The following is a 14,023-nucleotide window of genomic DNA, read 5'->3' as shown; positions in this document are numbered from 1 at the left end:
AGCCAATAACAACTTACACGATATTCATACATCAAAGACTAAAATATCAGCACACATCCGATAGATTTAACTGTGAAGACGTAATACACAATAAATGTTTCAAATTGTATTTTTTGGCTGTGTCTCCTTCTTGCTATTTTAGTTTTATTTTCTTATTTAAACAATAATAAACACAACTGTTTTGTCAATATAAATAGTGGATTTTTTTCAGGAAATAATTGACGAAGGGAAAAACAAAAATAAATTGTTTCTGTTTAATGTGGTGCCTTATACGACAAAATGAAAAAAAAACTGCTTTATGATATGGTTTTATATTTTGGAAATATTTTCACTTGTTTACTTTTTCACAGAAATATAACATAAAAATGACATGTTTACCTTACACGTTAAATTGAAACGATCCATTCGAGGTAGAAAGGAAGTCACGGTAATTAACAGCGAAAAACTAACCGTTGTTCTCAAAATCATTTTCAATGTAAGTATATATTCCATATCATCTTCACATTGTGAATTCTTTATACAACGGAAATTTTGTCCCTTTGCTATGAACTATTTCTGGTTTCGTTGCCTTCTGTTTCAATTTAGGTAGAATTTCATTCCTATTTTTAGCGGGAAAGTACATTTCTTTTCCATCTCTGTAAGTGACAGTACATTCAAGAGAGGCTTGCTCGAGCTCCTCTTGTTTATTACTTGGTCTGTTGTGGAAGTTATGAGGCCAATTATTGTAACTATATCTCAGATCATCCATTGGAATATTAGTATTATTCAATAACTTAAGGAAATGTTGTTGCACTTTCTGTTTCTCTCTATCGTATTCTATTTGTACCAGTTTCTTCTGTCGGTCGTGAGCTCTACACTCACGCTCTGTGTCTTTAGTCAAGAATGTATGTCTCTTGTGTAAATGTTCAGAGCCGAACACTTTCTTCATAAGCTCGAAACGAACGTCTTTCGTCAGATCATATTGCGGAAACATTGCCATAGTCACTGGTTCTTTTTTAATTTCACTTAGCAAACATGTTCTTTTCTGACGTAATTTGGCTCCAGCCATGAGTTCCAACTATTCCTTCTCTTAATCTAGATGAATTAATTTTCGTTTAAATACTTAGCTTTGTTAGTGAGGCCAATTTACATTTTTTCACGTCCAATTGTACGAATCTGTAGACTGCGTGTCATGGTGTTAAACATTTTAATCGACCTATGAATAGATGTAAAACATTTTATAGGGACGAGTTATGCTTCTCTATAAGACGGAATAAATATAGATTGATAAGAAACTCCATAAACTTTTCTCCTTAAAGAGGATTAATAGAACTAAATCAATTGTTATTGCGTCGTCTAACAGGACTCTGATCGTTAATTTAACTATAAAATTTATTTTTGCATATTTTAAAAGCCGACTTCTCACTAACGTGTTTCCTATAAACAGTAAGCTAATAGTTCAATCTTTTAAATATACCCAAAATGAACTCTTTCGCGGTGTATTTTGCGCGTAGAACTTAAGTTAAAGTAATTAAGTCCAGAAATATGAATAAGTATATCTTAAAAATCCGACTGAAGACTGGGGAATACACACTTTTTAACGTCATAATTAAAAGAAGTGTTTTACAAACTGACAAATCAAACACTTACCTAGAGTGTGCATCGGTAGATATGTCACTTTAACCAAAATATAACAAGACTAATAAATAAAAGACTTTTAAACTTCCATTTAAAATGTGATGATTAATAGAACACTCAAATTTTAAACCAACAAGACGACTCTTGCTTTTAAACAATCGTTGAACATTTCCTGATTCAAGTATTTAATCTATATGTTGATTATGTATGATCTTTTTGTTTTGGTCATACACTGACTACATTGGAATTATCACAACAAAGTCATCAAGTAGGGACTGCAATCCGATATTTTTTGCGGACTAAAGGTTACAACGATTAATTGAAAATAAAATGACACACATAACATTTCTGTTTCACTCAGTTCAGCGGAAACTTTTACATACATATACAAAAAGATAACATGGACACTACTAGACCGATAAACATAGATTTGTTCATGGGTGAGAAAACAAACACATAATTCCAACTTTACTTTCACTTCATGATTTTGCATATGCTGTGGATAAGCAGCAAATATTATTTTCAAAGTTTTCTCTTTGACCAGGGAGGGGATCGAGTCGTTACCCTTTGGTGGCCACCGTCCGTTATATGCTCTTTGGGCGGGTTGTTGTCTTTTTTTTTTTTACATATTCCCTATTTCCATTATCAATGTTATCCTCCGCACGAGAGGACAGTCCGCTATCAAAAATTTTCATTTTATCTAATAAAATTACATTGAGAAAATTTAATTATGTGAACCCATTTAGTTTTAGTAAGGAATAATATTAAAAATGCTCAAAAGTTCTGAAAATAATAGTATAACTCTCAATTTGAGAGACTATGGTGTTGGTGACAGAACTTTACAGCAGATGTGTCTTACCTGTATTTTTATATGGATCACAATCTTGGAGAATGGCATATTACGACCTAAACAAACTCCGTATTCCTTACAAAAAGCATGAGAGACATGACATGAATATCAATTATAATGTCATTTTTATAAATTTCCTGTTTACAAAACAATTTTTTTGAATTACTAAGGATTTTTTTATCTTAGGCATAAGATTACCTAAGCCGTATTTGGCACAACTTTTGGAATTTTGGGTCCTCAATGCTCTTCAACTTTTTACTTTATAACTATTTTGATATGAGCGTCACTGATGAGTATTATGTAGACGAAACGCGCGTCTGGCGTATTAAATTATAATCCTGGTACCTTTGATAAATATTAGCCATAAAAAAATCTCAAACCAGAATCCTCTCATCAGATACTAACAGGACGATATAACCACGTTCATTGTGAGAATACAGTTCATGTTGATTGGACATGTCCTATGGAAAGAGAAAAGGGATATCACTAAGACAGTACTCAACTAAACCCTAGAAGGTAAAAGAAAGAGAGGAAGACCCAAAATGACAGAGAGGGACAATGTAGAGGCAGAGGCTAGTAAACATCAACAGGCATGGGCACGCTACTGAAAACTGTAAACGATCAACAACAGCAGAAGATCTTCGTTGTTGCCCTACACGCAAATGGCGTACAGTGCAGTAAGTCAGTAAAGTAAATTTATGAAAGTTTATCATTTCGACTCTTTAATATATAAAATAAAAAAAGATGGTGTGTTATGGTTGTCAATGAGACAACTCTCAACCAGAGACAAAATAACGTAGAAGGTTAGCAAGTTCGTTCAGGTTTCATCATCTTATCGATATTGAACTTTAGGCCGAACAACTAGTCTATGACAAAACTGAGGACAAAAAGTGACTAAAGTCTATATACATACATTATATATATAATTACATATAATGTAGGAAGTTGTATATCTTACATAATATATAGTTAAGTCAAATTTTATCATATATTTTACAGGTAAAACAAGTTTATATCAAATAAACTATCAAATTTATCGTCAATCATAAGTTGTCAAGTGGAAAAAATAGTGGGTGTTAAAGTATACGAAATTTTGTGTTTAAAATTTAATCATTTTTGAAAACTGGAATTGATTACAACTTGCCGAACATAGTAAATCAAAACTAAACTATGAAAATACTTTATTTTTATTAATTTAATGATAATTTTATATAAACTTCGGAATTTATCTTACCTTTTTCATAAAGAATGCAAATCTGTGTTTGAAATGATCATTGGGATAGAACGGCAAACTCTAACGAAAGGATAGAGAGGGAGTCCATGTCAATATTGACCAGGTTGTATTGTTAATGTATAAATTATACAAACAAAGAATGAAAAGCGTCTTTAATTGCCATGCCTGGTGTAGAGAGATTTTTGTGGAACATCAAACAAGGCAAACAAACACAGATATATTGAACCATAGATATCAATTCATATTGTCTTCATTTTAAAAGGTTAAATGTTTATTAATTAAATTGAAAGTAATATGTAAACTGATCATGTTTATATTGTAACATTATTATGAAACATTATAGAACAATATACATATTGTACGAGTTCTATATGTTTATTTGGGTTACCAGTAAAAATACATTAAAGCCATAACTAGTAAACATAGTACAAAACAATTGTATAAATATCCAGTTACAAGAATGCAGAATGTGTTCCAATAAAAATATAGCTGTTGTTAACACAGTATAGAGCTAATTGCTTAAATAAATTTTATACAGTGATTTTTCATATATTGTAAAAGATTGCGAAAAAATAAAATTGAATATAAAAGAACTATTACGTTTTTATAGAATGATTGCATTTATAGGTTCTAACGAAGACGCTTTTTAATCAAACTAACATTTTAAAGGTGTAAAATGAAAGGAATAAAAATAAAGGTCTCTTGTTCTTTCGATGTACTTCATCAAGCACAACACTCATATTCACAACTATCAGTACAAAAAGTTCATTACAATTTGTTTTTACATCAAAATACTAAATTGTTTTATAATGTTCAAATAATAAATGTGTCTACATGCCCGTAAATCCTTTTCGTTACTATTAAATTGTTTTACTCATTATGGATTTTGACTTCTTCGATCTTGTTCATTTCCTCTAACGTAGATGAGTAGAGTCTTTTCATATTTCTCTTTTCCTATTTTTCTTTTGGTTGATCACTATACTCGGTTCATTCGACCAATCCATCATCACTGAGTATTCATCTGAGTCATAATCTTCTTTGGTTTTGTTCGGCACTGGAGCCCTCTGTCTCATGTTAAGGTATTTGACTTTACCGAGTAGATAGGCGATAGCACTGATACAGATCAGCAAAAGGATTGATAGTATCACTATTATAGCTACTACAACAGATGGAGTCGATGTAACAACTAGTGGTTCGGGACTATCTGTGAAAATAAACAAGTGGACTAGTACAATTTAAGGTCAAATGGCCAATGGCAATTATGTATGGTGTAACTTTTTATACAGACATTGATGTTATATTCAATTGACTGTGTCTTTATTGTTTCAGTTTCATAATATTATGTCATACGATGGATACCATGCGTCCTTTGGGGTTAGTGATTTAAAAATAAACTGTCTAGTCAACAAACTAGATAGCTATAGGTATGATTATAAAGACATAATGAAACTGCATTGTATTCAATTCCAAACGCTTGTCCCAATTTGAAGGATAAGTCCATATTTTGTTTCGAGGAACACCTAAAATCATTCTAAAATAATATCGAACAAGAGATACATCCTTTACAGGGCCATTCGTGCGTACCACGGAAGTATTGACTAGTTAAGAAGAAGTTAAGAGTGGAAGATGCATATTACTGAAAGAACGAACGATAGGATAAAATTAAATAATTTAAAAAAAAAAAACGGACCCCAAGGCAAATGCAAAACGGAAATCCCCTAAACGAACGGTCAAATCAAAGCTCAAACACATCAATCAGCGTATGGAAAACAACTGCCATGTTCCTGACTAGCCTGGTATCCCGACCCGATATCTAGCTGCGCGTCGTAGCTTACTGACAAGATTAGCCAGGACCCCAGGTTAGTTCCTGACTTGACGCAGGATTTTATGACAGAAACATGTGATTTTTTTTATAAGAAAATATTTAAATCAAAGCTGTATTAACCTTACTTTAGAGTGTAGAAATCTTTTGTAGTACTAATAATCATTTTTTGTTTTTGTCTGATTGACTTATACCCACAATATTTTTTCAACAAAATCACACTTACTGTAGAAAACCCGTGAGTCGGGTGTTGTATTTATATTGGAGCAGTCACACTTTTCTGCTGTAAAACGAACGTTTTCTGCTGGAGCGACCCCCTCATCTCCACTGCCTTCTACGACATCACGATTACTGACTATGTTGTAAGCTGGCAGTAGACCTTCTGACTCTATGCTGTGGTCATCTAATGTTACGGAGCAGTATACTGATGAACAGAACAACACCTTCAATAAAACAGACTCAAGATTTATACGTATTGGAGAAATGAATGGATGGCCATTGTACAGTGGGTATACTCCAAAGCCACATTCCGGACTCGATTCTGTATATTAGTATCAACATGTACATTTCTATACACTGGAAAGACGCATGTTTTAAGTTAGTGTAGCTTATAAGGTAACGTGTCACTCTGACTCCGAGTCGACCAGTACATTGAGGTTGTTACTAAAAGGCTTATGCAGAGGTTGTCTTAGCACTTAAGGCAGACTATAGTATGTATCCTTAAATATTCTTGCTTTACTTTTCTTATATATCACAGTCGTTGCATATAGATCTGTACCGAAACAATTACGCTACATGTATTTTCATGCTGATACTTTTTTTTTTTGGTTTCTCTTTTTTTTTCTTCATTAACCGGATTTTTGTGACAAAAATGTCGGTTATTGATTTGGGGATGTACGGCGGGCGGCCGGGCGGGCGGCAATCAAATGTTGTCCGTGCATTAACTCATGAACCGTTCAATCAAAGCTTTTAAAATTTTAATATGTTGTTACTGATGACAAAATGGAGGTCATGTTTAATAATGACGATTTTGACTTTTACCGTTCAGAAGATATGGTTCTTGAAAGATTGAAAAATGGAGTTTCCAGTCGTGTCCGTGCATTTACGCATGAACTGTTCTACCAAAGCTTCCCAAATTTTAATATTGTTACTGATGACAAAATGGAGGTCAAGTTTAATAATGACGATTTTGACTTTTACCGTTCAGGAGTTATGGTTCTTGAAAGATTGAAAAATGGAGTTTCCAGTCGTGTCCGTGCATTTACGCATGAACTGTTCTACCAAAGCTTCCCAAATTTTAATATGTTGTTACTGATGACAAAATGGAGGTCAAGTTTAATAATGACGATTTTGACTTTTACCGTTCAGGAGTTATGGTTCTTGAAAGATTGAAAAATGGTGTTTCCAGTCGTGTCCGTGCATTTTCTCATGAACCATTCAACAAAAGCTTTTGAAATTTTTATATGTTGTTAGGCAGCAACCATTTGATTTTCTGGGGGGGGGGGGGGGGGGGGGGGCTATGGTTTTTTTTGGAAAAAAAAGTTTGTTTCCAGTTTTTGGAGAAAAAAATAATTTGTTTTTGATTCTGAGAAAAAAAAATTGTTTGTTTCACACTCAGCTGCCACTATATGTAATGCTAAAATTGAAAGAAAAAAATTGTTTTCGACTTGTCGCGAAAAAAAATAGATTGTTTTTCGCCACAGGCGAAAAAAAAAGTTTTGTACAGAAAAAAAAAAACGTAGCCCCCCCCCCCCCCCCCCCCCCCCCCCCCCAGAAAATCAAATGGTTGCTGCCTTACTGATGGCAAAATAGAGGTCAAGTTCAATAATGACAATTTTGACTTTTACCGTTCAGGAGTTATGGTTCTTGAAAGATTGTAAAATGGCGTTTCCATTCACGTTGTTGCATTTACTCATGAACCATTCAATCTAAGCTTTTCAAATTTTAATATGTTGATACTGATGACAAAATGGAGGTCAATTTTGATATTGACGATTTTCACTTTCACCATTCATCAGTAATGGTTCTTGTGATATTGCCAGGACACAAATAAATATTAATAAATCCGGTTTGCTGTCGTTGTGACAGCCTTTTGTTTTAACTTGGCCTGATGCTACACTTTACTAATTAGACTATTTACCGGATTTGTTATCACATAAGCAACACGACGGGTGCCGCATGTGGAGCAGGATCTGCTTACCCTTCCGGAGCACCTGAGATCACCCCTAGTTTTTTGGTGGGGTTCGTGTTGTTTATTCTTTAGTTTTCTATGTTGTGTCGTGTGTGCTGTTGTTTGTTTGTCTTATTCATTTTTAGCCATGGCTTTGTCAGTTTGTTTTAGATTTATGAGTTTGACTGTCCCTTTGGTATCTTTCGTCCCTCTTTTACCATGATGTCACACAAAAACAATAAATACAAAGATAAATAGAAGTGTGGATATTTGCCGATGAGACACTGAAAACTTTACTACACAATATGCATAAATTATAGAATATACAACATAGTAATAAGTAGATGTTTTTTTATAAATAGAATAGAAAATCGTATTAAAACTCACGTATTGCAGTAGGATAAAAATAAGTTTTTGTTGACTCATCTAAAACTTGAAAAAGTCACCCTGAAAGTAACAATGTAATTGTGTTTATATTGGCTGTTAAAACAAACCACAACATGATAAAACATGTAATACAACTAAAATAAATTGAAATACTACATAACAACTTATTTATGTAATTGTCACGAAGCTAGAACACCTGTCTCTACTGTTGTGTGTGTTAATGTCTTTTGTTTATTTTTTGTTGTTTTGTTGCTGTCCCATTGACGTTTTCCCAATTCACCTTATATTAATCATATTTTATTGAAGCAGGAATTGAACAACCCTGCTTGACACCGGACTATAATTTTATTAATATGAATGATAAAGTATTGAGCAGCGTGTGTGTTGTTAGTTTTCTGAACCTTACTGATTAATGTTAAATTTATTCAACTGTTTAAACTCTAGGCAATTTAGATTTTGAGATATTGTTAAGACATCTGTCTTTTGTTGAAGATTTATTTTAACTCAAGATAATTTGTATATGTTTATGCGTTGTTTTTGTTGTTTGGTCACTGTTTCGTGGATGTTCATACTTTATCTTTGCATTAGTCTGTATACCAATGCATGTTGAGGTATACGATTAACGCAAAAAGTATCAGTGTTTGTGCATGCCCCAAGAATGAGAAGACGGACCCCGATAATGCATACAGGCTCCTTGGTGGATTATGTGTATATCTAAAATGATCATGCGGTCCACTAGAAGGATTAAGAGGCATGGCGTGCGTATTCATTAAATTAAATGAAAAAAAACAGATTTGAAACTTTTTTTTAGAATCAACATACTCGTACTGTAATTATTATCAACGACCGAAAATAAACTTGTTGAAAAGTACAGAAATAATATAACAAAAATATAACATAGGATATATTTTCAATAATCCTGTCTCAAGAAAACGATACTAGTACTCGAAAATTATGATACACCTATAACTGTGATCCTTACGTCCTCAATCCTTTAGTGAGGCAAAATTCCAATCCAGAAAAAAGGTTATTAATCCATACCTCTTAAAATCCCTGGCAACAATCCCTGTTCATTAAATCCCTGGTATATCAATCTCTGAGATATCAATTTCTCACATCCTTTATCTCCCACACATTACAAATTTGTATAGAGGGGGGGCAAGGGGTTTAGCTGTTATGCTGTTATGGGGCATTTTAATTCTTTGTTATCTGTCATTCTGAAAATATATTTGCTGTTAGCTGTTATTGTCTTATTCTTTGTTAGCTGTTATTGGGCTTTTAGTTTTTTTGTTATCTGTTATTGTGATAATGTATTTGCTGTTAACTGTTATCGACAATTGGAATGTTAGCATTTTTTTGACAGCCACGAACGAACATATGAACTTAGAACAATTCTTAATATGACAAAGAGGAAAACATATGGCCAGGAATATCTGACAAGGATCTTAATTAAGGACTAGGTCCTTGCAACCAGTTAACCTTTTATATTATATGGCACATAGACTCAGCTCTTTTCATAGCAGAACCAAATACATTGTACAATGAAAGTTCCCACCATGTACTGGGTCCAAGGCCGAAGCTGCACATAACTCTTTACAAACAAAGATTTATTTCGTCTTTAAGCCATCGTTCCACTACTAAACTATGTATTCTACTTATTAGTAGACTTGGTACAATCAAAAACCTGATAAAAAATTGTTCAAATAAGGCCTATGAAAATAGTGGAATAAATTACTTTTGGAGTGTCAAAATTGGTTCGAGGTACTTGATAAATTGCATGCTTATAATTGGGGCTTTTGATTTTTCTACCCTATATACAACTTGGCCTATTAGTCTTATTCAGAAAAAAATCACACACCTCATTAAATGGGCATTTAAAAAAGTCACAATGCGAATATATATATTAAAACTCTTTTAGGTCATTTTTTAGTAGCAACAAACACAAGGATTATGTCAATTGGACCTACTTTGATACAAATAACTGCCCTTGAATTTTTACTAGATATCTTTTTTGTCTCTTTGACATATTCCTCATTTTCATTCTCAATTTTAGTACTCACTATTTAAATTATCAGCATGTGTGAGTTTCTATAATTGTACAAAAAAAAAATGCTGAAAAAAGTATACTATAACAAATAAATAGCTACACCATGAGCGCATGATACGCCCGTCATCTTTTTGAAATATTCAATAACTTCTCAGTGTCATATCAGATATTTATAAAAATCAGTCAATAAGTATCATGTATATAAACAATACACCAAAGTGTCATGAGAACTGCTGAAAACAATTTTGAGTTATTGTCCGAAAACTGGAAAATACCATCTGTTTTAATGAATCAACCCCTTAACTGAATAACATGAAAAAAAAATAAAAATCGAAAGGTTGCTTACAACAATAGATATAAACAATTCAGAAAAGTTTCATGAGAACTGCTAAAAACGTTTTTGTGTTAATGTCTGAAAACTAGAAAATCCCCCCTTTTTAATTAATAAAACCCCTCAACTCGGAAACGTAAAATCTAAAATTTATAAAAATTGAAAGGGAGCTCATGTCAATAGATATAAACAATTCACCAAAATTCCTTGCAATTTTGTGAAAGGATTTTTGAGATATTATCAGAAAACTGAAAAAAAACAACATTTTTATTGAATAAAACCCCATTACTCAGAAACTTAAAATCTAAAATTTATAAAAAACGATAGGGAGCTCACGTCAATAGATATAAACAATTCACCAAAATTCCTTGCAATTTTGTGACAGGATTTTTGAGATATTATCAGAAAACTGAAGAAGAAAAAACACCATTTTTATTGAATAAAACCCCATTTCTCAGAAACTTAAAATCTAAAATTTATAAAAAACGCCAGGGAGCTCACGTCAATAGATATAAACAATTTACCAAGATTTGATGTAAATTGTTCAAAGAGTGTTTGAGAGAATGTCCGACATGTTGACGACAGACGGACAAGAATATACCAAATACATATACATAATTCTAAAAACCATGCATGTTCATAGAAAATGGAATTCATTACAAAGGATTATACCCGTAATAAGAAATACTGGATTTGTCAAGGACTCGACTTATTTTAATATTTCATTTACTGTTATCTGTTTTTGTCCATTTCAATTCCTTGTTATCTGTTATAAGCCAAATTAATTTGCTGTTTTGCTGTTATTGGGACCCCCCTTGCCCCCCTCTGTATAGTATGCTCACAATGTTATTACTACAGTTTAGAGGCCGAATCATAATCGGTTTCCACGTTAAAATTAATTTGTCGTACATTCATAAAAATATATTTATTTTAATTTTAGTTATTTATACATTCCCAAAACTAATTCATATTCAGGGAACACAATTAAGTGCATTGTTTTCATACCTAATCACCTTAAATTCAAGAACGGAAATGCAAAATTTAAACATAACATTGTTAATTTCAGAGCTAAATCGTGACTTACCTTTAAAGCCAATATTCTCATCAAAATGAACCCTCCTCCGCTCGCCTTCAAATGTCGTCTTTTAGGTAGAACTGATGTAAAGTCCAGTTATTCTGTGTCATTAACTCGACAAGGTGACACTTTTTAGAGAATGACTGATTTTATGAATTGACTAAAAAATATGAGACATAAATCCAGGTAACAATATCAGTATGTAATAGCTGTCAAAAATCTGTCAGAACTGTCTCCCAGCAATCATTACATACTAGGACATGTAAAAGGTCAGGCGTAATCATATCTAATGATGTACAAATCTGTTGATAAACCGTAGAATTAGAAACGGGTCAAATTGTTAAAGTACATTAAAACATTTTGCATCTAAATTGGATTATTTGTTTGCATATTCAAAAGAGGGGATGGTTGGAAATCTATGATTGAAAAGGAATTGATTTTACTATCATTTAGATGTCGCAAAAAAAACAACAAAAAAACTTCCGAAAATGAAATGTTTTGACAAGATTTTATTCGAGATTGAATATAATTAAAAAGATCTCTGATTTCGTTACATATGAGCTACGAAATCAGCGATCTATATTTTAATTAGATTGTTGGAGATTTTGGCAGCAACCATTTGATTTTCGGGGGGGGGGGGGGGGGGAGGGGCTATGTTTTTTTTTGGAAAAAAAAGTTTGTTTCCAGTTTTTGGAGAAAAAAATAATTTGTTTTTGATTCTGAGAAAAAAAAATGTTTGTTTCACCCTCATCTGCCACTATATGTAATGCTAAAATTGAAAGAAAAAAAAATCCTTGGCCTCGGTAAAGCCTCTCGTTTAAGTTAACGAATATCTAAACATTATTCATCTATGCATTTTCTGTACTTTTTTCATTATCAAAGTGTTTAATTTGCCAATTGTAAACGTTTGATATTATTATATCATTTTATCTATATTCATATCCTGTTCTCCATGTTGTAATTGCTTTTAAACTTTCACAATGTATCTTTGAGATCGTCAAGTTGATTAATCAATCAGTTACCTTAATCCGACTATTACTCACATTGAGATAAAGACGAGATTTACTAACAATTTCTTCAACAAGTTTGTTATTCTACATTTTAGTTTTATTTATTTTTTTCATTTAAAACAATGAGTGGTGGTAACTGCAGTGGAAAAAATTTAGTCGTCTACATCGGCCAAATGTTCTAGTTGAATCGAAAATTTGACCAACTAAGTATTTGGTCAAATGAATATTTCTTCTGTTTATATTGTTGTTAATCAATATTTGTCACTCTCAATTTTTGTTGGTTTAATCAGATACATATAATGTACTTTACATTTCTGATTTTATGGGTTTTTTTTGTCCATTAGTAGATTTATTTAAAAGTCATAGCATAGATTACGATAATACTTTCATGCATTCAGCTAAACTCTCGTGATTAGAAGATTGTGTAGTGAAGTGCTTTATTTGCAAGCGTGTTTCATATAAGGCTCACTTTAGAGCACGTCTGTCCTTTTCAATTACCTAATCAGATTGAGTTGGGGTCCATGGTTCAGTGTTGCCTGACCAAAATTTGGAGTTTTTTGCATATACCTTTGAAACCAGCTGATGTGGATAGAATAATGAATCCTCCAATTTATACAGACTTACACAAACTACAGGATATGAAGTTGTACATCTAGCGTTTTCCAGAAAACAAGAACTATGGAGTAAAACGATAAACTAGTATGTTGTTTTTGGGACTAACAGTGACCTATGTTCCAAGCGTTTGAGATTTAAAACAGGGAACTCCCAACGGCTTTCATTTAGATATTCAATTCTTATTTCACTAATGGTCCCTCGTGCAATTATGGTACATGAGACTATTTTATGTCTCTTCTGACATGCAGTACATATTATAACTACTAGTTGACCATAATTTGTTTATGCATACATAAGACAGGTTACAGATAAATAACAAAAAGGTCATGGTAAATTGAACCGTCGCCTTGACATATTCACCTGACAACGATTTTATCAAATCTTGGCAATAATAGTATCAGCTTTATAACTGGAATATATATCGAAAAAGACTAGAATTTCCACCATCAATTAGGTAGCGTATATATGCGTTAATGTGGTTTTAAATATTAAAACTTCTAGAACAAAATTTACACAATATCTAAGAGTGACGAATTAAGGACACAAGAATGTCAAAACAATTACAAAACAAAGCAATATATCTGTCCAACATTTCATAAAAATGTGAAATTATCTCCAGTTTTCTTGTTATATTCTGTCAACTGACATACTAGGATAACATGATTTATTTATTCCAAAGGTTGAACTGGGGACAAAATATGTCTGAGTTATAACTTTGAAAAGTATATAATCAAGTTAGAAAAAAGTAATCAAATGTGTAGAAAGATCTGACTAAACAAATCTAACCCTTCCCTAAATATTTACAAGGTGTCTCGCCTACTTTTGCTGTTAATCACACTCAACAAAAATCAATAAAAATATTCCT

General features: G+C 32.4%; 1 protein-coding gene and 1 long non-coding RNA gene across 2 annotated transcripts; both read right to left on the bottom strand.

Moving 5' to 3' along the window:
- Window positions 1-295: 295 nt before the first annotated feature.
- On the bottom strand, window positions 296-2,588 carry LOC139525633 (uncharacterized). Its single transcript, XR_011664968.1, has 2 exons — window positions 1,630-2,588; window positions 296-1,195 (listed from the first exon to the last, which is right to left on the bottom strand). It is a non-coding gene; the product is annotated as an uncharacterized lncRNA (long non-coding RNA).
- Window positions 2,589-3,172: 584 nt separating this feature from the next.
- Window positions 3,173-11,754, bottom strand: LOC139525617 (uncharacterized). The gene is made up of 4 exons (XM_071321107.1): window positions 11,543-11,754; window positions 8,081-8,140; window positions 5,750-5,966; window positions 3,173-4,905 (listed from the first exon to the last, which is right to left on the bottom strand). The coding sequence occupies exons 2-4, from the start codon at window positions 8,117-8,119 to the stop codon at window positions 4,640-4,642; spliced, it is 522 nt and encodes a 173-aa protein (XP_071177208.1). The 5' UTR covers window positions 8,120-8,140; window positions 11,543-11,754; the 3' UTR covers window positions 3,173-4,639.
- Window positions 11,755-14,023: the final 2,269 nt, after the last annotated feature.

The sequence above is a fragment of the Mytilus edulis genome, chromosome 1, assembly GCF_963676685.1.
Source record: "Mytilus edulis chromosome 1, xbMytEdul2.2, whole genome shotgun sequence".
In the NCBI taxonomy this organism is placed as follows: domain Eukaryota; kingdom Metazoa; phylum Mollusca; class Bivalvia; order Mytilida; family Mytilidae; genus Mytilus; species Mytilus edulis.
This window is presented reverse-complemented; position numbering and strand designations above follow the sequence as displayed.